Here is a 21,960-nt window from a genome sequence, read left to right on the forward strand (position 1 = left end):
TACATATATCACTTGCACGTTTGCAAGCAACTTTGATGTGAATGCAAATCAGTACATCCCGTACATCCCTGTGCTGCGATTGTTATTTTGTAATATTAAATCTTTAAAACTCGTTAACTACATTGAACAAGAATGGGGATAATTTTTTCTTGCAACTCATCTTTTATTTACAAAAAGAGAACCTGAAAATGTGGAGCTTTCCAATGGGAGAGTATGTGAAAAATGTTTTTAGTGAGACTGATTTCCATTAATTCGGAAAAAAATCACAAAAATCGGCAAATTAATTCCAAAAAATCCACCAAAAATATAAAAAAATTATCACAGCCGCAATCGAGCATGTTATTTCAGAAAAAAGACACTCGTTTACTAATTATTGAAATTGTCCACTGCTTACCTACCCTTCGGCTGTTCTACCAACTCCACACCAACAACCAGTTGAATCTTGGAGACTGAAAAACGGTGAACGGCCATTCTAGACTTGTTATTTCCATTAGCACAAGTCTCTGTATGCTCTCGTTCATAAGTTTACCGTTTTAGATTTTTATTATTACTAATTTTTGTTTCTGATATCACGTATATACCCATTTCATTAAGTCATTTTTGCAGAAAGATACCTATTCATTTGCGACGTGATACCAGCCGTTTTTACACTACAGAATTACACAGGTAAAAAACGGCTCAATTTTAGATACCTTTGTGATGCAACGCAACAATCTGAAGCACCGGGAAGGAACCAACAAGTATACTCCGGGAATGGCAAATTCAGCAGTTTCTGTTGCGGCGACTCGCTCGCACAGTAACTTTCCCGGCAGAGACAGATCAAAAATCTCGATGAATCATCCAAACGATAGTCACTTGTCGGCAATCCAGGACTTCTATATCTCCAGCATTCAATCGAGTATACCGTTCGAGTCAGATGCCATAATTCCTGCTTACGGTATTGGTGATATGATTGTTCCAGAGATAAACGAAAACGTCTTAAATCCAGCTCTTGGTTCGCAAGTGAGTCTCGCCCGTCCTCACTTTCAATATGCGATGCCCAATATATCTTCATCAAGTGTCATGTCCACTATCAAACGAGCAACAAACTCTTCAGAAATTCCACGCTCTTCGTCCGGTACAAGTCGATTTGCCTCATCGTTGTCTGTAGCGCAAACGTCTCACGAAGATCCTCGCAGCCATCGTCAGCATAATGCTTCCCCGCTGCAGAAACAAGTCCAGTACGATATTCCTTTTGCTTTACCCATAACGGGTGAAGAGCAGCTCGTATGGTTACAACAAAATGAAGAAGCCGCGCACTCCAATGAGCCCGAAGCGGCTCTTGAGTGGGCAGAGTTTGCGCTCAATTGTTGTGCTATTGAAATCCCTTACTATCAAACGAATCGCCCAGACTCCCAAACACTCGAGGCCCTTGAGCAGGTTTGCACTTTTGCCCTCACTACGATTCGTGATTTTGCAAGTCAAGGTAACATTAGAGCTATTTATGATGACGCCCGTACCTACGAAGTGGGGATATTCGATGTCTGCTCTGACATCGACCAAGCTTGGCAAATGTATGCAGACTCAGCCGCCCAGGGCCATGCTCGAAGCCTGTATCGTTTGGGTGTTATTTTGGAGGAGCAAGGCGACCTGGAGGGTGCTGTGCAGTATTTTGAGCGCGGCATTGAAGAAAACGATACTGCTTGCTGCTGGAGGCTAGGTTTATTGATACTGGAGGGCGAACTCGATAACATGGGATATGCCGAACAACGCAGCCGTGGTGTCGACTTAATTAGACAAAGTGCGAAGTATGCCGATGCAGATTCTCCTTCCGGATTATACAGCTATGGCTTACTGCTTTTGCACGAACATCCCGGTTTTGTGGATCTCGATGCTGAAAATGTACAAGTAGAGCGTGACGAACATACTGCTGTGCGCTCGTTTGCGAAAGCGGCCTTCCTCGGCAATTCTTCCGCTCAACTACGTATGGGTGCTGTGTTTGAATTTGGTAAATATGGCCTTCCGTTAAATCCAGAATATTCTGTTTTGTATTACACACTTGCTTCCCGTCAAGGAGAGACGGAAGCCGATGTTGCGCTGTCAAAGTGGTATTTACATGGTGGACACAATGTCCCCAAAGATGCTGACCTTTCATATGAACATGCTTCAAAGGCAGCTGTCGCTGGAAATGCGACTGGTCAGTTTATTACCGGTTACATTGAAGAGATGAGAGGTAACATTGATGATGCTATCAATTGGTACTCAGCAGCCGCCTCTAATGCACATGAAGAGGCGCAAGACCGTCTACAGAAAATCCAAAGAAAGCGTTCTCATGCTTCACAAGCTGCACAGGCCCCTCCTAATGAAGAGCCTGTTGCTCAAGCACCGCGGACTGTTTCGGAACTTAAGAAAGCGTCCGTTCGTGCTTCCAAAGAAATTACAAGCGTTGCCCAAAACAATCCGACTGCTGCCAAGGGAGCTAGTTCCTCGTTGGGTAACAGACACTCCTCAAAGACCAAGAAAAATGGCTGCACAATAATGTAAATCCTAAAGGCACATTCGTTTTGTTTCCACCCTCCCGCACGCTGGCATCTAATCTAAACTTGCGATAATTTCATCACATCTGTCCATCTTTATTTTGTCTTATGATTTTGTCTTCTATTATTTTTTTTTCTCAACTCAACAGGATTTTACGATTTTTACGCGCGTCAAAAATGTCAAAACCTTCCCGCTCAAATGATCCTACAATCCTCTTTTTTTCGTCTTTTCCAAAGAAGACACAGATCGAAATGAAGCTTTAGGCACTACTAGCATATGATGCATTTTTCCGACAATTTTGCAACATCACCTATCCTTCTTCATCACCAGAATGAGTTCGCATACTGCGTATAATTGATTACATACAATACATTCACTAATAGATGCTCTTCTGTCAATGTAGTAGAACTCGTAATGAAGGGTATTATCATATACATACTTTATACGCACTCGCAGTGTTCAACCAAATCTAAAACCCCAAGACTTAACCCGTACCAAAAAACGCTTAAATTAAACCTACATTACAAGTCGAGTCTCTTGAACAGAGCCTTTAAATGTGCAGAACTATGCAAACGAGGATTCAACTTAGTATCCCGAGCCATTTTTTCGAAACTCTCGTCATCAGTACCGTACTTTGCAATTAAACGGTTGACGTACTCCCGTTCGTACTTACTGAGAGGATTCTTTTGTCTGGGCTTTGCACGCTCAGCTGCTTCCCGCTCCAGCTTTGCAACGAGGTCTGTTTTCGCAGGAGCTTGGTCGATAGGAGCATCTAAAACATCATCTAAAGTCTTTTCCTTTCCGTATACGACTTCAATGATTTCACCGTCGTCATTACGACGGATTAAGGCCTGTCCAGGAAGAAGATTTTTCTTGACCTCCTCTAATTCCTCAGCGGTAGGCTCGTAGTTTTCATCACGCTTGGGGGTAGGGTAAAGCTTCTCTGTACCACCAGTAGCATGATTCGGAGTGACAATGAGACCCATCTTTTGATAACTAAGTAGTTCGTTAGTAACCAAATGCCAAGAAAATAAAAGTTTTGAAGAAAAAAAAAAAAAAAAAAAAGGACTGTAAAAGTAATGAAAACAGTAACACTTCTCAAAAACTCTTAAGGTTCACAACATACTTTTGCTTTAAAGTCAAGTTTTTATCCCAAGCTTCACTGATAAAATGGTTGCCAAAAGTTTTAGGCTTTTTCACGCGATTGGCAGTTCTGCGTGTAAGGCGTGCATGACCGGAGCGCTGTTTTCTTCTTTGTCTAGGATTGGCCATTTTCCTGATGCTGTACCTTAACTAGTACACGAAAAGATTGTTTCTTTCTTGAAGGAAGCCTTATGGACGGCTCTGGGTAAGTCTTGTTTTTGGGTCTTGGTCTCACAGCCAACATTTTTTGGTGGTGAGTTTTGCCAACCTACATGCTTTTGGCCCCCACCAACAGCAAAACACTTTATTCCCCCGGGAGCTTGGAGAGATGTGGTGGCCGATCAGCTTCTGCACGCAAACTTGCCATCTCCCATATCGTTGCTGTTTTCATACAAATTGCAGCTCATTCTTTTGAAGATCCTTCCCAAGGACAATGGAGAACCCGAAAAGTCATACGGCGGAAAATGAAGAAAGAATTCTTCCAGAGGTCGAGGAACGGCCAATTGTCATGATCGACAATTACGATAGTTTTGTGTGGAACGTCGTTCAATACCTCTCTAATCTTGAGAAACGATACCCTATTATTGTGTTCAGAAACGATGAGGTATGTGCACTCAATTGAAATTGCTAGTTAATATTGTGCCATGGTCACCAATTTGCGTGTTTTTGGTCTATCTAATGACTTCTTTTCCCTTTTTTTTTCGTGTTTTTACTAACAGTTTAGATCACTGTCGACGAACTTGAAAAGCTGAATCCTCGTAAGCTTGTTCTCTCGCCTGGTCCGGGTCATCCTACTCGTGATAGCGGTATTTGTAACGAGGCAATCGCCAGATTTGCAGGCAAAATTCCTATTTTTGGAGTATGTATGGGTCTCCAATGTATTTTCCATAGTATGGGCGGCAAGGTCGAGTCTGCCGGTGAGATTATCCACGGTAAGACCTCCAAAATTTATCATGACGGTCTTGGTCTCTACGACGGCATTCCTCAGGGGATTAATGTTATTCGTTACCACTCGCTCGCTGGTAACGTCTCCACGCTTCCCGACAGCTTGATTATTACGAGTTGGACGGACAACGGTATCATTATGGGTGCACGTCACAAGGAGTATTGTATTGAGGGCGTTCAATACCATCCTGAAAGTATCCTTAGTGAGTACGGTAAAGAGTGCATGAAGAACTTCCTTAACTTGGAAGGCGGCACCTGGGCTGAAAATGGAATTCATATGCCTCAGGATAACTCGGCCTACGAGAACCGTGACAAGGAACATCCTGTAGAAAAGAAAGAGTCCATTCTCGAAAAAATCCATAAGAAGAGACTGGTGGATGTGGCCGAGAGCAAGAAGATTCCCGGTAAAAGTGTCGCTGATTTGAAGCGCTATTTGGAGCTTGGATGTGCTCCCCCCAGCATTGACTTCGTTGCTCGTTTACGTCAGAGAAAGCCGGCTCTTATGGCTGAGGTTAAACGTGCCTCTCCATCCAAGGGCGACATCAATCTCGATGCAAATGCTGCTGCTCAAGCCTTGGCTTATGCCTCGGCCGGTGCTTCTGTGATCTCAGTGCTTACGGAGCCTCATTGGTTCAAGGGCTCCTTGTCCGACATGGAGCTTGCTCGCAAGTCTGTTTCCCACCTTTCTAACCGCCCTGCAATCTTGCGCAAGGATTTCATCTTCGATCCTTATCAAATCATGGAGGCTCGTCTTCACGGTGCCGACACTGTCCTTCTCATCGTTGCTATGCTTAGTCAGGGTCAGCTGGAAAGTCTGTACTCTTATTCCAAATCTCTTGGAATGGAACCCCTGGTTGAGGTAAACTGCCGTGAAGAAATGGAGATTGCCTTGAAGTTGGGAGCTAAGGCGATCGGTGTTAACAACCGCAACTTGCATACCTTCCAGGTTGACTTGAACAACACATCAAGTATGGCTTCCATGGTTCCTGAGGACGTTGTTTTGTGCGCTCTGAGTGGCATCTCGTCTGCTAAAGATGTAGAGAAGTACGTTGAGCAGGGTGTCTCTGCCGTTCTTGTTGGAGAGTCACTTATGAGAGCCAGCGATGTGAACTCCTTTGCCAAGGAGTTGGTTGGTTTGCCTAATCTCCCTAATCCCACTTTGTCCGCTCCATTGGTCAAGGTTTGTGGAACCCGCTCCGTCAAGGCTGCAAAGTGCAGTGTTGAAGCTGGCGCCGATTTTATTGGCGTTATCTTTGCTAAGGGAAGCAAGCGCGAAATTAAACTCTCCATTGCCAAACAAATTTCTCAATATCTCAAGGGTGCAGCAGCAACTGCCAAGCCCAAGTATGATACTGCGGGTCGGCAACTCGGATACTTCCAGGACCAACTCTCTCAGTACACACAGACCAAGCGCCCCCTCCTTGTTGGTGTTTTCCGCAACCAAAGTTTGGAGTATATTCGTCAAATTGACGCTGAAGTTGATTTGGATATTATCCAACTTCATGGTAACGAACCTGCCGAATGGGCAACGATGTTGAAGAAGCCCGTTTTCCGTGCATTTTCGCCTGAAAACAAGACTGACATTGGTACACCCCGTCTGCATTCCCTGCCTCTAATTGACGCCTTTGTTGGCGGCCAATCTGGTGGATTGGGTACTACTGTGGATTGGGAAGCAGCTGCTAAGCTGAATGTTCCTTTCATTCTTGCTGGCGGTCTCAATCCCGAAAATGTGAAGGAAGCCATTCAAAAGACAAACGCCGCTGTAGTCGATGTCTCGAGCGGTGTTGAGACGAATGGTGAACAGGACCTTGCTAAAATCAAGGCTTTCGTTAAGAACGCCAAGGGTCTTTAAACCGTTCCGCTTCAGGTTGCACACAAGCTACTTTAGAAACATATACAGCCCCCATTTTTGTTTACCTTTTTCATCAGTGTTTTTTTTTTCTGAATCGCGATACACAAAATTATTTCCAACGAATACGATATCTTTTTGACTTTTTTTTTTACATTGAAAGTGAATCGTCACCAAAGCTTCACTTGGTGATGCACCTGTACCGTAGACCATAATGAGATTCCTTTCTCTCCCGTGTATCCCTTCTTCGGCGCCGTCGTCCCACTGTATATGAGTTAGCTTTGTTATAAATATATATGTCATATATATGCTAAAGAGATGATAAAACGAATGTGTTTAAGTTGGTCTTTGTAGAACAGCTCGTCAAACTTTACACGGTAAAAAAGGAGGCAAATAGGCCCGATTGAGGATTAATGCTGCTGTACTGCCCGATGCAAAAAGGGTCTGATATTACTTTAACTCAGTATTAGCGCCCAACCATCCCAATCCTTCGAGCAAACCATCGCCTGTTAAGGCACATGTTGGTTGGACACTCCAAAGACGGTTCTTGAGCGAAGTCAATTGCAACACCTCCGTGATCTGAGCCGGGGAAAGAGCTAGATAGCGAGTTAGCGCGAAGGATAGAGCAGAATAACCTCTTCATACCATCTGGCAAGTCTTGTTTATTGGCGAACACAAGCAGTAAGGCGTCCTTCATCTCTCTATCGGAAATAATACGATGCAGTTCGGTTCGAGCTTCTTCCAGTCGACTTCTGTCGGCAGCATCAACAACGAAAATAAGACCTTTTGTACCAGTGAAATAGTGTCTCCAAAGGGGACGGATTTTATCTTGTCCGCCGACGTCCTGCATGCAGAAAACACTTGTCAGTTCTGTGGTCATTGGGGGTACATAGCGTATTTCCATGTGTTCGTGTATACATACCCATACATTAAATTTTACGTTTTTGTAACTAACAGTCTCGACATTAAACCCAACTGTCGGAATCGTGGTCACGCTGAAATGTAAGCGACATGTTATACGCAGACGATGAAAGAAAAAACATCAAGTGTTACCTTTGGTTCAGCTTTAGTTTATATAAAATGGCTAAACAGTATTAGTAAGCATGTTTTTTGCACACTAAACAACATTCCGAAACAGACCAAACTCGTCGTCCTGCCCTTGTGTTCACTTACTAGTTTTACCGGCGGCATCCAAGCCAAGCATAAGAATTCGCATTTCCTTGTTTCCAAAAACGCGGCTAAAGAACTTGGAAAAACTGTTTCCCATGCTTTCAAACAGACAAAAGAGGCGCAGAAAAGATGGACCTTGGCGAGACTTTAGTTGTCAACTGATTTCACAATGTATCTGGAGTATGGTAATAACCGGGAAACAAAATCTAAGCAGGCAACTACACGTATAAAAGCAGTGAACGCAAGTGCTATTAAACAAAACAAATTTCTGGACACAATCCTCAGCCCCAAAATGACTTTCGTTACTGGAATACCCAACTTTGGTGTGTGGTTTTGCGTGTAACGGTGCTGATAACCTGCGGCTACTAAAAGCGTTCGAGTGCACGAAAGGGGATGGGAAAGCCCGCAATGTAGACAAAAGACTTAAATAGAAGCTAGGAGAAAGCGAGAACACAAACAATCTCTTTCTTGTATGTAGTTAACTGAAATGAACTTGTGTTTGTTCGCTGAAGGTGCCAGTTTTGACGAAATTCGTCTGGTAAAAGGGCCGTTCTAGCCGTCAGAATCACGGAACGCAAAAAGGCGACAGGGAAAGCGGAGAACCTGCATTAGAACGCGTCAAAACATGATTGATGTCTCGTTTTGTTATTTTTCGTATCTAAACAGTTTTGTATATTGCGTTCCAGTGTATACAAAGATTTCATTTAGCGCGACGCGTCTTTAAGCTTTTCTACTACGTCATACAGCATTCAAAATTAAATTGTACAGCAGAAATGAACCTGCCAAGAACCACACACTTCAATTTTAAGGAATCTGCCACCGTTCCCACACAATGTCTACTAAAGGAAAAACTATCACTTGTAAAGTACGTTTTACACTTTGTTTGAGCGATTTCTAACACGAAAAGGCTGCCATTGCTTGGAAAGCTAGCGAACCGTTAACAATTGAGGAGTATGAATGGGTTTGCGGACGACATATCGGGAAATGTAAATGCTAACTTGTCAATTGCTACATTGTGGACTTGAATTGACCGGTTAAAACCGTCGACTCAGTCCGTTTGAGCAATTGTGTTTACAGAATCCAAGTAGAAGCACCGAAGAGTCACGAGGTGCGTGTTAAAGTTGAATGGACGGGTGTTTGTCATACAGACGCATACACTTTGTCGGGTGTGGATCCTGAAGGTGCCTTTCCTATTGTACTTGGCCACGAAGGAGGTGGAATCGTGGAAAGTATTGGAGAGGGCGTTACAAATGTCCGCGTGGGAGACCATGTGGTGCTTCTCTACACTCCTGAGTGCAAAGAATGCAAGTTCTGCCTGAGCGGTAAAACAAACTTGTGCTCAAAAATCCGCGAGACTCAAGGAAAGGGCCTTATGCCTGACGGAACAACACGATTCACATGCCGTGGACAACCCCTCTTGCACTACATGGGCTGCTCTTCCTTCAGCCAGTACACCGTTGTGTCTGACATTTCGCTGGTTGCAATTTCTCCCGTTGCTCCCCTGAGAAGCTGTTGCTTGTTCGGATGCGGCATTACGACCGGCTACGGCGCTGCCACACGCAGCGCGAAGGTCGAGAAAGACTCTGTGGTAGCCGTTGTTGGCTGCGGGTGTGTTGGTCTGGCTGTCATTCGTGGTGCAATTGATGCTGGAGCAAAGCGCGTCATTGCCATCGATACAAACCCTTCGAAAGAAGCGTACGCCAAACGTTTTGGTGCTACAGACTTTGTAGATGCATCCAAGGTCTCGGATCTCGTTGACTACATGCTCAAGGAAACCGATGGCGGAGTCGACTATGCCTTTGACTGCACCGGCAATGTGGAGGCTATGAAGAAGCAACTGCAGTTTTGTCACAAGGGATGGGGCAAACTGTGCGTTATCGGTGTGGCCGCTGCAGGCAAGGAGCTTTCCTTCCGTCCATTCCTCGTCGTAACTGGCCGTCAAGTACTTGGCTCAGCCTTCGGAGGCGTTAAGGGACGCACAGAACTCCCCAATTTTGTGGACGCCTACTTGCAAGGCCGGTTTATGGTCGACGAGTACATTACTCATGAAGTTGTCCTTGACAACCTCAACACAGCCTTTGACTATATGCACCAAGGCGCCTGCATTCGCACTGTTGTGAAGATGCATTAGCCTTGCGGTCAGGCGCACACAATTCAATAAAACAAAAAAGGACAATTAGTTTCGAGTGACGAAATCAACCGTGTCTTACTATACGAATGGTTTACTACCAAATAACGACTTTATGCACACTTAACGTCTTCCCTCGTCCATCTCTCTCTTTTTACCGAGAATCATTTTAATTCATGAGCTGAATGACTGTGTCTATTTAATTGCAACCGTACTTGGACTTGAGCTCCTCGACGAACTCAACGTACTTGCTGGCGGCATCCTCCTTGGAAGTGCCCTTCAAGTCGTTCCAAGCGTTCCACTTGAACTTGCCCTTCAAGTCGAGCAAACCGGGCTTCTCAGTGTTGTTGTCACCAACGGTGGCTTGCTTGAAAAGAGCGTACATCTAAAAGTCGCATTGTTGTTAACAATTCTGTCTGTTTTACTGCACCGTCTGCACGTTTGACATGGACAGGCTGCATTTGTTGTTACTTACCTTCAGAAGCTCGTCATTGTTAGGAGTCTGCTTAAGCTTCTTAGCGTCGACAGCGGCTTGTTCAAAGGTAATAGACATGATTCTTGATGTAAAAGGTTGAAGGAGGGGGAGGTGGTGGATGGCTAAGCGGTTAGGTAGTCGCTTTTTGTACTGTACGGCAGAATGCGTGAGAGTAGTTACACCAAAAGACGAGCGAAGAACAAGCGTAACGAAGATATTTGTTGTCATATATCCTTGAGTAAGTCCGACCCGTACGGGAAAAGGACAGTCATCATGAGCCTTGTATAACAAAAGCTCTGCATGTATACTAATGATTACAGCTAAACAGTTCGCTTAATGCGAGTTCACTATATTCTTTCATTCATAACTTTGTAGTATATATACAACTTCATTAGATTGGGTATAAGATGGAATTGTTTCTTTGAAGTAGGTCTGTCCGTATCAGGAACAGAACAAAAAAAAATGGTATCGAGGTTTTTTTCGTTTTAGTCATTGGAACCGTTGTCGGGTCCTTCTTCTGCACTCTTATCCAAATCTTCTTCAGCACCTTCAGTTCCCTTCTCAGAGCTCATTGACATGGCAGACAGAACCTGGTCCAGTGAAACGGTCGTGACAGCAGGTTGAGTCGATTCCAGTTCCGAAACATATGCTTCATATGCACGAACAACGTCTTCTTGAATGGCACGGACAAACAAATTAATGAGCCAATCTTCAGTAAAGAATGCAGCACATTGCTCTTCAATGTGCGAGAAAGACGCATTTAGCTTTTCCAACATTTGGTTTGCAGCTTCAGGCCTCCGTGTCTGCAAACAATCTGTAAAGCTTCGTGTAGCTGTTTCTATATACAGGTTGACAGCAATACGTAACTGCTGGTCCAACTCCTGTCTGGCATCAACCATGTTTGTGACCATACCCGGCAGTTTCTGTTGAGCAAAATCCCATAAACTGTGTAGACCATTTTTCCATTCACGTATTGATTGCCAAACCTTGTGAAAATCGATTCCAACTTGGATGTTAGCAAACTCAATATCGAATGCCTCGATTTGGCGCTTCAGAATTAAAAAGTTTTTCACCAGAAACAGACGGCTAGACTGAGGATCACTGGTTTTTGCAAACGCATTTCCAGCAGAGACAAGGGAAGCGATGCAAATGTGAACAATTTCGTGGGCTATTTCATCAAAGACGTGAGACTGTTGGAAACGGTCAGTAAATAGAATAACGATCAGAATTTAGCTTTCACTTACATTTAACAGCCGATACACCTTGGACAATACCTCAATGGATTTTTGTACTGGAGGATACCAACCCTGTGAGGCAGCAAGATTGGACAAATACTCTGTGTTTGCTGCAGTCAAAGGCTTTTCCCCCATATTTAGTTTGTTCATCGACTCGGGGAGAAGGTCCGGACGCAGCTCTGGTTGCATGTCTTCCGGCAAGGGCGTGTATTTTTCAATAGAGTTGATGTAGGTATTGTGCACAACAAAAAGAATTCTAGATTGCAGTGTCTGTAGCACTTGCTGGTAGGTTGTATTTAAGAAGTCGTAGTACGATTGTGTATCCTCGCCATTTGAGTCTTGCTGCACCTTCGTTTCAGCTTGGAGCAGCGAACAGTTCCGACACAACTGATCCAAGTTGTGCTCATGCAAAATGAGAGATCGGGCAAGTCCTTGGAAGGAGGATACAACTTCCGTCCAGAAAGAGGGGAGTAAGGGACTTTCTTGGCGGAAGAATTGTGAATACAGTTTGAGCTCGTCATCAACCATGAGCTTGAAAAATGCAAACGAGTTTTGAATCTGTTCATGAGGTTAGCGTGTACTTCAGAAGTGAAAAAAGAAATCACAGCATACATAAGTAGTTAGATTCTTTTCACGCGCATAATTGTTCATGAGAGACTCGACAAGGGGAACAAGAAGCGTTTTACGAGCGGCAAGAAATTCTCGAATACAATCATTCACAACCTGCACTCCCATTGGGCTTAAATCCAAATGCGCTTGAACTTCCTCCAAAAGTGGTCCGGTGATGCGAGACACGACCGAAAACCTGGCGTACATCAGAGAACTATCCATGACTTTGGATGCATCCTGTATGTGTCAATAATCGTGAGATGAAAAAGAAGAATAAATCAATACCATTCTGGAAAGCTCTCTCTGAGTAGATGCAAGAGCACTCTTGATGGAACGAATAAAGTAAGTACGAATGATACCTAGGGCATTTGAAAGAAGCCTTTCATATTGCTCCAAATACTCTGGACTGTCAAGGAAGTTATTCTGTGTCATGTGGGAATTAGCACTCAGTCTTGTATCACGGCAATTGCCCACAATTTTCACATACGTGTAGCTGAAGAAACGCAATGCAGCGGTACAATTGAGACAAAGCGTCTTTAAACACGTATTTTGTAACAAGGTCTGGAGCAGGTTTGTGAAGCAACTTCGAAAGCTCTTTTAAAGGCTGAAAGTAGTTCCAAGATTCTTGGATTTTGTCTGCCGTATGAAGAAGCGTGCGCTAGACGCAAGTTAGCCAGTATTTTGGGAGTATGGATTATCACAAAACACAATTAGAAACATACCTCTCCCGAAGTTAGTTCGTCGCAACGCATTGAAAACTCGAGCATCTCCTTTTCCGACCGAGAAAATCGGTTTCGGAGCAGCGACAAGGATTCATGAAGAGTATCACTTTTGGTAATTAAGCAGTCTGTATATGCTGCGGTAACATTAAGCTGCTCCAACAGTTTTTGGGCCTCCACCTCAGCAGTAGTAGTGTACAGCTGCGAATTGAAGAAGTTGTACTCGTCAAAAGTAAAGGAAATGGATGGTTGAGTGAGACCCTGTTCATGGATAGCTGAATTTCCAGAAAACGAGCCTGCCCGACGCGACACCGAGGCCGTTTCAATGCTCAAAACAGGTACTGCTTCCTTCTTCTTCTCTTCTGCTGACTTCTCAAACCCAATTGGGACAGGGTTGTCTGTCGTGGACTACAAAACACGTAAAGTTAGCACCATTGAGCGGTTTCTGAGCGCGAAAAAAAGCATCTCGAGCGTCTATACCTCTTCTTCTTCGTACGAGGTCGGCAAAAAGTTCGTCGAGAGGTCCCATTGATCAAACATAGTGAATGGCTCTTGGCACGCGTTCGCTTGTGTATGATCGGGAAGAGTGGAAACGCTGCGGTGTGTTAGGATACGGTAAATGAAATTGTGTGTTTTATGAAGACTTGGCGAATGTTTGTTACGCTGCAGTGTGGTTCGGTAAAGTAAATACTGAGAGTTAATGAACATTAGTGTTGGATAGAGATGTCTAACGAGACTAAATTACAGTTCGCACACCTACGCTATACAAAATAACGACGCACACTCCATCGCTCAATACCCAATAGCAGGCTCCGCCACATTGCCGTATCGCAAATAACGACACTCAGCGCAGTCCTACGCACTACTAGTCTCCTCTTCTCCCTTCTACTTTCCGGTGCTGTCGGTCGTTCACGATATCATTTCTTAATGGGCGGCGGAAGCCGTGGGGTTAGCGGGGCGGGGAGCAGCTTGGGTGCCAGTGGCATTCACAAACTTAGACACCAGCGACTTGATAGTGGTCCACACCGACTTGAGGAAGGCGGGGGTTTTGGGGTTGGCAACCAAAGTGTCGACGCGAGAAGTAAAGTTATGCAACGAAGTACGCGTGTAGGCGCTGTTAATGTAACGGAGACGGAGAAACATAACGTAGGAAAGCAATTGGAGGAAAGAAACACGAAGAATGAGGGCGCCGAAGATGAGACGAAGCAACAGCAAAGTCTCGATGGCTGCAACGAGCTCCATGGCAAATTGAAACTTTTGACGCACGTACGCGTGCAGAAGAGCGGACAGACGAGCCGCAGGAGAATTGGGATGAGAACCATCGAGCATTTGAGGAACAAGCGTCGGCAGAAGAGTTTGACGCGTGTATGTAGCGACATGGAAAGAGCCATAGATCGCGTAAGGAAGCAAGGCAAGGGTGATAGCGGGTCCACGAAGCCAGCTGCTGGCAAGCATGAGGTACTGCACGTTGTCGTCCAGCAATAAACGCGAGATGTATTGACGGTTCGTCAAGTTTTTGAAGGAAAAGTTTGGAGCGTATGTCTTGTACAGCACAATGACATACGCTACGACAACACCGAACAGAGCAACATGATACAGGTGTGAATCAAACGTGCGTGACAAAATTATACGCGCGAGGTAACGCGTTGTGTACAGCAGAAGCGTCACCTGTCCGATGAACCAGGCGAATTGGGATTGCTAAGCAGTTCCGTTAGTAACAATTACTGTACAGCACCAAATTGGGACGTCTTCCGTACCTTGAGAATCACCAAGAAGCGCTCCGTGAACTTTTTCTGGGGAACACTGGCAGTTACCATTGCTGATGTTGGGTGTGTGTAGAGGGCAGGTGTCAGCTCGTCTGCCTGTGGTAGAGTGGATGCGGTCAACGGGTGGCCGCGGAAGTTTCGAGGACTTTCCGGATCACTCCGCGGCAACGCCGAGGAACACGCGAGGAAAATCCGTGGCTATCCCGCACATTCAACGGTGTTGCCTCGGAAACACACGTGCTCGCTTAAAACCTTATCAGTAACAGATGCAAACTAACCACCAAAAAGGCGACTGCCTCCTAGCCGCTCGCGCTGCGTGTCCCTGCTGGCGTCAGCTAGTGATTTCACACACCGGCAAGATAATCTCTTATCGCAGCAGGAGATGGGATCAATCAACGGGGGAATCAGTGAAAAAGGAGCAGTATCAAAAGCAGCAGAATCGGCAGCCTAGTAGTATAAAGTTATTTCCAACACAGCAACAATCGGACCGCGGAGCTCGCACAGGATCAGAAACAAAAATACAGCAGGATGGCATCAGGACACAAACTTTGGGGTGGTCGTTTCACCGGTGAGACGGACCCGTTGATGACGGCTTACAATGAGTCTATCCATTACGACAAGCGGATGTTTAATGCAGACATTGATGGCTCGAAAGCCTATGCCAAGGCTTTGAAGCAGCGTGGAATTTTGGTCGATGAGGAATTGGAGGCAATTCTCACTGGTCTTGAGACTGTCCGTGACGAATGGAAGCAAGGAAAGTTTGTGCTGCAGCCCTCGGACGAAGATATCCATACTGCAAATGAACGCCGTTTGGGCGAGGTCATCGGCACGGGAATCGCAGGAAAACTGCACACCGGCCGTAGCAGAAACGACCAGGTCGCTACTGACATGCGTCTGTGGTTGCGTGAGGAAATGAAGGACGTAAAGAAGATTCTCATCAACCTGTTGCAAGTGTTCGCGGCTCGTGCAGAGAAAGAGATTGACATTGTCATGCCTGGTTACACACACTTGCAGCGTGCTCAGCCCATTAGATGGTCACATTTCCTTCTTTCCCATGCTCTGCCTATCACCACAGACTTGGTGCGTCTCACTGAAGTGTACACGCGTGTCAACCAGCTTCCGCTTGGTGCGGGAGCACTTGCTGGCAACCCTTTTGCTGTTGATCGTGAATTTTTGCGCAAGGAGCTGGGTTTCGACGGCATCATCATGAACTCAATGAACGCCGTGGCTGACCGCGACTTTGTCATCGAATTCATGTTCTGGTCGTCTATGGTCATGTCCCACATCTCTCGTATTGCTGAGGACCTCATCATTTATTCCACGTCTGAGTTCAGTTTCGTCACTTTGTCGGACGCATATGCCACCGGCAGCAGTATTATGCCGCAAAAGAAGAACCCCGACTCACTTGAATTGCTGCGCGGAAAAAGTGGCCGCGCCTTCGGCAATATGGCCGGCTTCATGATGTCCGTAAAGGGCATTCCTTCCACATACAACAAGGACTTGCAAGAAGACAAGGAGCCCTTGTTCGATAGCTTGAAGACTGTCAAGGACTCTATTCAAATCTTGACGGGCGTTCTTTCCACCCTGACCGTTCATCCTGACAAAATTGCCAAGAGTTTGACGGCTGATCTCTTAGCCACAGACTTGGCCGAGTACTTGGTACGGAAAGGCGTCCCATTCCGTCAAACACATCACATTTCCGGCTCTGCTGTTCGTATGGCTGAGGAGCGTGGCACAACAATCGACCAGCTTTCTGTGGAAGACTTTAAGTCGCTTCACCCCCTGTACGAAGACGATGTTGCTGCGGTCTTCGACTACGAAGCCAGTGTCGAAAAGCGTTGCGCCATCGGTGGTACCGCAAAGTCTTGCGTTGTCGACCAAATCAAAAATATCCGCAACATCATTGCCCGGTACAAGGACTAGGGAGTTGCTATCCTTGTTTTGCCAATTCCGAATTCTTCCCCATTCCTCTTTAGCTTTGATGTATATACAATGAAATGAATAACACGTTTGAGTCAGGAGTTTTATAAGGATTGCCCGTAAAATGTTTTTGTTGAAGAATTACGCCGTTTTACCGACGCTTGCGTTTGCCGACATCATCTTCATCATCGTCCTCTTCGTAATCTAACATGTCTGTTGCTGAGGGTGCATCATCACGACCGAGTTTCAGACCGAAGCCGGCGTCCACTTGTCGCTTTTCTTGTTGTTCCATTGCTTCTTCTGCTTCTCTGCGTTCCTGCAGATGGGCGAGCCGGCGAATTTGGGACTTGGCGTTAGCTTGTTGCGCATCCAGCTTAGAAATCTCTTCGTCATTTACTGATTCCGCAAAAAGCTTTTCCTTTTTCAGATCTAATTGCGGCTTCTTCGTGTCTGCACCCTCTCCCTCTCTGTCACCAAATGGATCGTAATCACTTTCTTCGTCAAAAATATCGGCATCGAGATTTGCCTGGGGGAGAGGCAAAACTCGCGGAGGACATGCAGGAATCCGCTCCTCAACAGTGTCTTGTTTTTGTTTTGTCTGCTGTTCTTCGTGAGAAGAGGCTAGTACGTCCGCAGGCTTAACGATGTCTTTGTGCTTCTTTTTCTTTACTAGTCGTTTCGTAGCATTACCATTTTCGTCGAGCAAAATCTTAACCTTTGTGTCATTTTCATAATGGATTTCATACATTGGTGCTCCGTTAGGGTAAACCGGGATCCGTTTTTCCTTTCGTGGGCGATGCTGCGTAGGCTTGCCAGTTGAAAAAGAAGTCGATGGACTTTCTTCATGCGGTTTTTCCGATGCCAATTGCTCTAACAATACATCTTCATCCTCTGTATTTACCGATTCTTTCTCCGCAGTTTCGTTATCACCATTAGTTTTTTCTGCAATATTAGGAAGCGAAGACTGTTTCATTCTAGCGAGGAGCTTTCTGTCCAAACCACGGACAAGGTGTGTGGTTTCCATATTTCCGCCTAGCTCCTTCGTTTTTTCCGAATATTCTTGATTGGTGATTTTTCCTTCACGAACCAATTGCTTTAGCTCCTGAATCCTTACAGAGTACTCGTCATCCTCTGCTGTGAGTTCTGCGTCTGTCTCCTTTGAAAGAGTTTCCAATTTCTTTCGTTGCTTAGTCGTCTGCTTCGTGCCTTTTTCTTCTTCGCTAGCTGTTGATGGTCGTTTCTTTTGTAAAACACTCCTTGGCGGCTGAAACAAATTGAGTCTTGGCTTTCGTCTAATCCCAAACATGTCTACAGCAGGTCGAGAAGGTGCTTTCAGCTTTGACAGTTCTGATTCTGCATTTCTTGGCGTTTGAAGTAATTTCCGAAAATCATCCTGATTCATTTGACTTGATGGGCTACTCAGTCGTTTTACACCAAAAACTCCTGAAAATAAACAAAACTTGAATTCAAAAACACGAGTTTAGCCCGGATATTTCGTTCAATTGATTTCTAACTGGGATATTTGCGAAGACTGTGTGTAGACGCGACATGGCAGACGCGCTTGTATTACACTATGAAGAATAAGGTTGTCCGTTAGAATATCCGGAATCCCCGCTTTCGGTCACTTTTTCGGCAACTTGATGACCGAAATGTCACCGAGGTGCAGGCTCCACTACCACCATAAACTGTAGGTATTGGGCACGCCGAACACAGGCAGCAAGAAATTGTTGTTGTTGTCACTAGCTGTAACTTGTCCAAATGAACGGACGCGTCACATCCAGATCGTTGCGCCTGGTTAGGTTCTGTACACATAATTATGGCTTGAACAGGTCGCTCATCTATCGTAGCATGTCAACCGGTGACAGTTCCGCTGGAGATAGCATAACGTACGCGCCCGAACCCTCTCAGGTTTCAGAGTTTTATAAGAAACTATTCAAGACAGATAATTACTTTGAAAGTGATGAATTAAATTTGCAGCTTCTGACACACAAATCCTTCAATCATGGTCAAACACCCTATAATGAGGGCTTCCGGGCAATTGGACGGCATGCATTAGAACTGAGTCTCATCAATTTCTCATTACAACAAACAAATCAATTGAAAGGAGTCTCCGAAATGTGGCTTCAAAATGCATGCCGACCAGAAAACATCAACAAGGTGGCCGAACAGTGGGGCCTGCAGCAGGTTATTCGTTGGAAAACCCCAAAACTACGAGCTTCAGTTGATACAAAACAGTCCGGGCTGGAACGTGTTACATTCGATACCATGTTGGCCATCATCGGGGCCGTGTACATGAGAAAAGGTGCTCGGACAGCTGTTGATTTTTGCCAGAAGAATTTGGTTCCAGCATTAATTAGACTACTTCATAATACCCCACGAAAACAATCCTAAAGTCTTAATGATACGCGTATTTTTTTGGTTAGTGAACGAAGACAAAAGATTAAGGGTACAGAAAAAGATCAACATGAGGATGCAGCGTAACGGGTATCATAGGCGTATGGGTACACTATGCATATATACAGAAACAAAACAAGTCTTAGAATTCATACACGAAACGGAGGCATAATACGAGTTAGTTCACCGGTTTCGAGACTTTGACGAAACAGCAGCTTTTGGAAGAGTAGAGTGTTGAGTAATTTCGTTCATCATGTTCATAAGGCATTTTCGTGACACCAATCCTGGCGACATTTCTTCGTCGTATAGATGGCGATGCAACGACTGTGCCCAGGTATAAAGGCGCCGTCCCTGCTGTAATTGACGACGCACTTGTCCGATAGCTTGGGGAAACAAGTCAAAAGGCATGTCGAGCTGGACAAGCGCAGTTTTCAGCATATTTGCCGTCTCCACGTTACATTGACGATCAATTTTGTCAAGCCCAAGGCGATAATATATCTTCTCACTGTTAGGCAAGTGGAGTTGTGCATCCGGCATATCCTGCTCGGTAAGTGGTTTAGAAACATGTTGTTCCCATGGATATTTTTGTGCAGCTGTAGAAGAAGCACAAGTATCTGCAGTGTTTTGTGCAGTTGGTTTTAAACACTCGTTTTCTTGTATATTGGAAGGAAACGAATTGCTAGTACGACGAATGGGTGCGGAATAGGTTGCCGCCGGTTTTGACTCCTTTTGCTCTCGAATGATTTCTCGTTGCCGTTGTTGGCGCTCCCATTCCTCGTGCTCGCGTTGACGCTGCTTATGCAACCATCTAATTTCCGCTTGAGACTTTGCAAGCTCCTTTTGTAATTGTTCCAAAATCATAACAAACGAGGTGGCTGTAGAAGTTCGATTGTGGTCTGAAGGATCCTTCGTGAACACCCGTTCCTTTTCTGTCGTCTCGGGATAGGTTGTTGCTTGTGATTGTTGCTGAGGCTGCTGCTGTACAGGCTGAGTAACTGCAACGGGTGCTGGTGCAGGTACAGGGGCCGTAGCGTTATTGCGGTTTTCGAAAACAGGATTAGAGGGCGGAGGCTGCGGTTGTGTAGCAAACTTACCAACCTGATGAACCAACATTTGTATAGTTTGATTTTTTTGTTCGCATTCTGTCCGTAATGCATCCAAAGCGTGTGTTAATTCCTGCACTGCAATATCGTTTTGCGGAGCGGAAAAGAGGGCGAAAACGTAGGCGGTTGGCAGACCTCGATCAGTCATTACGACTGATGGTTGACGGTGTGTGATGGGAACTTGTGCTGGCCGTGTTGCGTATGACTGTTGAGGTAGTTGCTGAACTTGGGGTGAGAGATGTTGTTGTTGCTGCTGCTGCTGCTGTTGGGGTTGGGGTTGATGGTGCAACTGAGATTGCTCAGGTTGCCGAGCTCGTTCTTGTTGAACACGTTGATGCTGCGAAGCATCAAAAGGTGGATCACGATACGACTCTGGAACGCTTTCGACAAGAACTGGCCGCGCAACGGAAATCGCCTGTCGTGAAGGAAGACAGTTGGGCGTAGTGGGTGCTTTTGCGCCCATATTTTGTTTTATTCCAGCAGGTTCCTGTGTAGGCAACGTATTCGAAGTTGTTCGGCTTTCCGAACGAACCTGGGTGGAAGGCATGTGGGTATCGTAGGTGGGATTGAAGGAAGGGTTGGTTTGTCCGAGAATACTCTGAAACCCCGAGTATTCTTCGTCGAGGCTTCTTTTCTCGGGTGGAAGGGAAGCGTCATAATCTGCGCTGTAGTTTTTAGTCGCCTCCTCAGCAAACGAAGCAGAAGACTTAGATGGAGTGCTAACGAATGAGAGTGTTCGTTCTTGTGCCGGTACAGAATGTCGTTGCAGGGAATTCGAACCGGACGCGGAATTCGTGTGCGTCTCGTGGGACGTCGCTGGGGAAACAACTTCAGCAGCTTTCCGGCGAGTAGGTGATTCCTGGATTTGGAAAGAAGAAAGCTGATGAGCTGTACCATTGGACTGAGCCGAATTCAGAATTCCGTTCATCCGCTGGTCATCTAGACTGTCTAGCATTTCTGCGACTTTTCTCAGCTTTTCCATCCTTGTAGAGTCCATGAAATCTACTTCGTGAATTCGTTAACGGTAATTCAATTACAGGACAAGACGACATGTTTTAAGGTAAGACCAGACGCGCCATATTCAATTACCACACCAATTGTCACACATGACAAGCAATCTCGTACAGACCTTGCCTAACCTTCAGGCTCCTCCCTTACATACCATTTGAACTCGACTCAAAATTCGTACTGTCTCCAGCAGACGGATGACTGTCTTGGTGAGAGTGTCCAAGCCATCTGTAGTCTGTGCTAATGCTGTCTCCACAAAACTCATCCATGGAGAGTGCTACAATTCAAGGACCTCGCCTTTTGCTATTGGGAACGTGGATTGGATTCGACGTGCTGGTGGAGAGCATGGTGGTGCATTTTTGGTGGAGCAAAATAGCGTATCCTAACGCACTATAAAGCAACGCAATAGAATTTACCGCGGTTTCTGTGGGGCGTCTGGTTCAGGGTCTTACGTGAGACACGGAGTTGAGGCGGCGCCGCAAGGGAACAAGGAATCTCTATCTGCCGTGGAAGTAACATGCGTATCTACCACCTTGCGCCTCACTACCCTGTTTTCCGAGACATTGTCGTATCTCCTTATTTACATTTACTGCACCGCGATACCACTCATTAAACCGTTTTAGGCCAGTTCGTCGTCCCGACGTCCTACCACGAGCATACATCCAAACACCTCTGTTCAAGGAGCAATGCCTCATTAGAGCTTGTATTATTATTCGTTGAACGAACTGCGAAGAAACCATGGAGTTTAGAACACGTACGAATTGAATTGGCTCCAGTCAGGGTTGGATATCTAAAATCTGACGAACAAGAGGAAATCATGCTCCGTTGGTAGTGCACAAGTGCTCCTTTCACTCTCGCTACACTTCACTGCGACACGTTAACTTAGCTAGTGTGGAGACTATACCATCGCTAAACTTCGCTACGAGTTTTTAAATCTCGCTATCCATGACAAACGCCTTCTCCCACGCGCTGTTATCAC

General features: G+C 45.5%; 12 protein-coding genes across 12 annotated transcripts; 5 read left to right on the plus strand and 7 right to left on the minus strand.

The window, feature by feature from the left end:
- Positions 1-372: 372 nt before the first annotated feature.
- SJAG_01453 (1,3-beta-glucan synthase regulatory factor Chf3/Chr4) lies at positions 373-2,997 on the plus strand. Its single transcript, XM_002172668.2, has one exon. The coding sequence runs from the start codon at positions 700-702 to the stop codon at positions 2,521-2,523; it is 1,824 nt and encodes a 607-aa protein (XP_002172704.1). The 5' UTR covers positions 373-699; the 3' UTR covers positions 2,524-2,997.
- On the minus strand, positions 2,959-3,889 carry SJAG_01454 (ribosome biogenesis protein Nop16). The gene is made up of 2 exons (XM_002172669.2): positions 3,644-3,889; positions 2,959-3,513 (listed from the first exon to the last, which is right to left on the minus strand). Exons 1-2 carry the CDS (start codon positions 3,787-3,789, stop codon positions 3,039-3,041), a joined length of 621 nt encoding a protein of 206 aa, XP_002172705.1. The 5' UTR covers positions 3,790-3,889; the 3' UTR covers positions 2,959-3,038.
- Positions 3,890-4,000: 111 nt separating this feature from the next.
- Positions 4,001-6,776, plus strand: SJAG_01455 (anthranilate synthase component II). The gene is made up of 2 exons (XM_002172670.2): positions 4,001-4,264; positions 4,385-6,776. The coding sequence occupies exons 1-2, from the start codon at positions 4,094-4,096 to the stop codon at positions 6,455-6,457; spliced, it is 2,244 nt and encodes a 747-aa protein (XP_002172706.1). The 5' UTR covers positions 4,001-4,093; the 3' UTR covers positions 6,458-6,776.
- Positions 6,705-8,058, minus strand: SJAG_01456 (ADP-ribosylation factor). The gene is made up of 5 exons (XM_002172671.2): positions 7,628-8,058; positions 7,508-7,538; positions 7,377-7,449; positions 7,100-7,298; positions 6,705-7,050 (listed from the first exon to the last, which is right to left on the minus strand). The coding sequence occupies exons 1-5, from the start codon at positions 7,719-7,721 to the stop codon at positions 6,905-6,907; spliced, it is 543 nt and encodes a 180-aa protein (XP_002172707.1). The 5' UTR covers positions 7,722-8,058; the 3' UTR covers positions 6,705-6,904.
- Positions 6,782-10,432, plus strand: SJAG_01457 (glutathione-dependent formaldehyde dehydrogenase). Its single transcript, XM_002172672.2, has 3 exons — positions 6,782-8,489; positions 8,532-8,575; positions 8,702-10,432. Exons 1-3 carry the CDS (start codon positions 8,457-8,459, stop codon positions 9,753-9,755), a joined length of 1,131 nt encoding a protein of 376 aa, XP_002172708.1. The 5' UTR covers positions 6,782-8,456; the 3' UTR covers positions 9,756-10,432.
- SJAG_01458 (acyl-coenzyme A binding protein) lies at positions 9,896-10,466 on the minus strand. Its single transcript, XM_002172673.2, has 2 exons — positions 10,228-10,466; positions 9,896-10,137 (listed from the first exon to the last, which is right to left on the minus strand). Exons 1-2 carry the CDS (start codon positions 10,453-10,455, stop codon positions 9,952-9,954), a joined length of 414 nt encoding a protein of 137 aa, XP_002172709.2. The 5' UTR covers positions 10,456-10,466; the 3' UTR covers positions 9,896-9,951.
- A 99-nt stretch (positions 10,467-10,565) lies between these two features.
- On the minus strand, positions 10,566-13,386 carry SJAG_01459 (hypothetical protein). Its single transcript, XM_002172674.2, has 7 exons — positions 13,271-13,386; positions 12,794-13,198; positions 12,559-12,729; positions 12,357-12,494; positions 12,075-12,308; positions 11,472-12,020; positions 10,566-11,417 (listed from the first exon to the last, which is right to left on the minus strand). Exons 1-7 carry the CDS (start codon positions 13,328-13,330, stop codon positions 10,713-10,715), a joined length of 2,262 nt encoding a protein of 753 aa, XP_002172710.2. The 5' UTR covers positions 13,331-13,386; the 3' UTR covers positions 10,566-10,712.
- A 259-nt stretch (positions 13,387-13,645) lies between these two features.
- On the minus strand, positions 13,646-14,677 carry SJAG_01460 (eukaryotic protein). The gene is made up of 2 exons (XM_002172675.2): positions 14,548-14,677; positions 13,646-14,488 (listed from the first exon to the last, which is right to left on the minus strand). The coding sequence occupies exons 1-2, from the start codon at positions 14,605-14,607 to the stop codon at positions 13,715-13,717; spliced, it is 834 nt and encodes a 277-aa protein (XP_002172711.1). The 5' UTR covers positions 14,608-14,677; the 3' UTR covers positions 13,646-13,714.
- On the minus strand, positions 14,611-18,076 carry SJAG_01462 (eukaryotic nuclear protein implicated in meiotic chromosome segregation). The gene has a single exon (XM_002172677.2). The coding sequence runs from the start codon at positions 17,876-17,878 to the stop codon at positions 16,628-16,630; it is 1,251 nt and encodes a 416-aa protein (XP_002172713.1). The 5' UTR covers positions 17,879-18,076; the 3' UTR covers positions 14,611-16,627.
- SJAG_01461 (argininosuccinate lyase) lies at positions 14,861-16,632 on the plus strand. Its single transcript, XM_002172676.2, has one exon. It carries the CDS (start codon positions 15,085-15,087, stop codon positions 16,477-16,479), a length of 1,395 nt encoding a protein of 464 aa, XP_002172712.1. The 5' UTR covers positions 14,861-15,084; the 3' UTR covers positions 16,480-16,632.
- Positions 18,014-21,311, minus strand: SJAG_01464 (SIN component scaffold protein Sid4). Its single transcript, XM_002172679.2, has 2 exons — positions 21,136-21,311; positions 18,014-20,975 (listed from the first exon to the last, which is right to left on the minus strand). Exons 1-2 carry the CDS (start codon positions 21,248-21,250, stop codon positions 19,054-19,056), a joined length of 2,037 nt encoding a protein of 678 aa, XP_002172715.1. The 5' UTR covers positions 21,251-21,311; the 3' UTR covers positions 18,014-19,053.
- SJAG_01463 (ribosomal protein subunit L15) lies at positions 18,192-18,979 on the plus strand. Its single transcript, XM_002172678.2, has one exon. The coding sequence runs from the start codon at positions 18,235-18,237 to the stop codon at positions 18,865-18,867; it is 633 nt and encodes a 210-aa protein (XP_002172714.2). The 5' UTR covers positions 18,192-18,234; the 3' UTR covers positions 18,868-18,979.
- Positions 21,312-21,960: the final 649 nt, after the last annotated feature.

Source organism: Schizosaccharomyces japonicus (assembly GCF_000149845.2).
Source record: "Schizosaccharomyces japonicus yFS275 unplaced genomic scaffold supercont5.3, whole genome shotgun sequence".
NCBI lineage: Eukaryota > Fungi > Ascomycota > Schizosaccharomycetes > Schizosaccharomycetales > Schizosaccharomycetaceae > Schizosaccharomyces > Schizosaccharomyces japonicus.

Bases quoted from the DNA above. Each gene is read 5' to 3' on its own strand.
- SJAG_01454 (XM_002172669.2), bottom strand. From the start codon at position 3,789: ATGGCCAATCCTAGACAAAGAAGAAAACAGCGCTCCGGTCATGCACGC. The intron at 3,514-3,643 runs GTATGTTGTGAA...CGAACTACTTAG, and splicing joins AACTTGACTTTAAAGCAAAA to TTATCAAAAGATGGGTCTCA.
- SJAG_01464 (XM_002172679.2), bottom strand. From the start codon at position 21,250: ATGGATGAGTTTTGTGGAGACAGCATTAGCACAGACTACAGATGGCTT. The intron at 20,976-21,135 runs GTATGTAAGGGA...TTCACGAAGTAG, and splicing joins TTTTGAGTCGAGTTCAAATG to ATTTCATGGACTCTACAAGG.
- SJAG_01457 (XM_002172672.2), top strand. From the start codon at position 8,457: ATGTCTACTAAAGGAAAAACTATCACTTGTAAA. The intron at 8,490-8,531 runs GTACGTTTTACA...TAACACGAAAAG, and splicing joins GAAAAACTATCACTTGTAAA to GCTGCCATTGCTTGGAAAGC. The intron at 8,576-8,701 runs GTATGAATGGGT...TTGTGTTTACAG, and splicing joins GAACCGTTAACAATTGAGGA to AATCCAAGTAGAAGCACCGA.
- SJAG_01463 (XM_002172678.2), top strand. From the start codon at position 18,235: ATGAACGGACGCGTCACATCCAGATCGTTGCGCCTGGTTAGGTTCTGT.
- SJAG_01458 (XM_002172673.2), bottom strand. From the start codon at position 10,455: ATGACAACAAATATCTTCGTTACGCTTGTTCTTCGCTCGTCTTTTGGT. The intron at 10,138-10,227 runs GTAAGTAACAAC...TGCGACTTTTAG, and splicing joins ACAATGACGAGCTTCTGAAG to ATGTACGCTCTTTTCAAGCA.
- SJAG_01453 (XM_002172668.2), top strand. From the start codon at position 700: ATGCAACGCAACAATCTGAAGCACCGGGAAGGAACCAACAAGTATACT.
- SJAG_01461 (XM_002172676.2), top strand. From the start codon at position 15,085: ATGGCATCAGGACACAAACTTTGGGGTGGTCGTTTCACCGGTGAGACG.
- SJAG_01456 (XM_002172671.2), bottom strand. From the start codon at position 7,721: ATGGGAAACAGTTTTTCCAAGTTCTTTAGCCGCGTTTTTGGAAACAAG. The intron at 7,539-7,627 runs GTAAGTGAACAC...AATACTGTTTAG, and splicing joins GGATGCCGCCGGTAAAACTA to CCATTTTATATAAACTAAAG. The intron at 7,450-7,507 runs GTAACACTTGAT...CTTACATTTCAG, and splicing joins AAACTAAAGCTGAACCAAAG to CGTGACCACGATTCCGACAG.
- SJAG_01462 (XM_002172677.2), bottom strand. From the start codon at position 17,878: ATGAATCAGGATGATTTTCGGAAATTACTTCAAACGCCAAGAAATGCA.
- SJAG_01459 (XM_002172674.2), bottom strand. From the start codon at position 13,330: ATGTTTGATCAATGGGACCTCTCGACGAACTTTTTGCCGACCTCGTAC. The intron at 12,730-12,793 runs GTATGTTTCTAA...ACTTGCGTCTAG, and splicing joins ACGAACTAACTTCGGGAGAG to CGCACGCTTCTTCATACGGC. The intron at 12,495-12,558 runs GTATGTGAAAAT...CACATGACACAG, and splicing joins TTGCGTTTCTTCAGCTACAC to AATAACTTCCTTGACAGTCC.
- SJAG_01455 (XM_002172670.2), top strand. From the start codon at position 4,094: ATGGAGAACCCGAAAAGTCATACGGCGGAAAATGAAGAAAGAATTCTT. The intron at 4,265-4,384 runs GTATGTGCACTC...CTAACAGTTTAG, and splicing joins TTGTGTTCAGAAACGATGAG to ATCACTGTCGACGAACTTGA.
- SJAG_01460 (XM_002172675.2), bottom strand. From the start codon at position 14,607: ATGGTAACTGCCAGTGTTCCCCAGAAAAAGTTCACGGAGCGCTTCTTG. The intron at 14,489-14,547 runs GTACGGAAGACG...GGAACTGCTTAG, and splicing joins GCTTCTTGGTGATTCTCAAG to CAATCCCAATTCGCCTGGTT.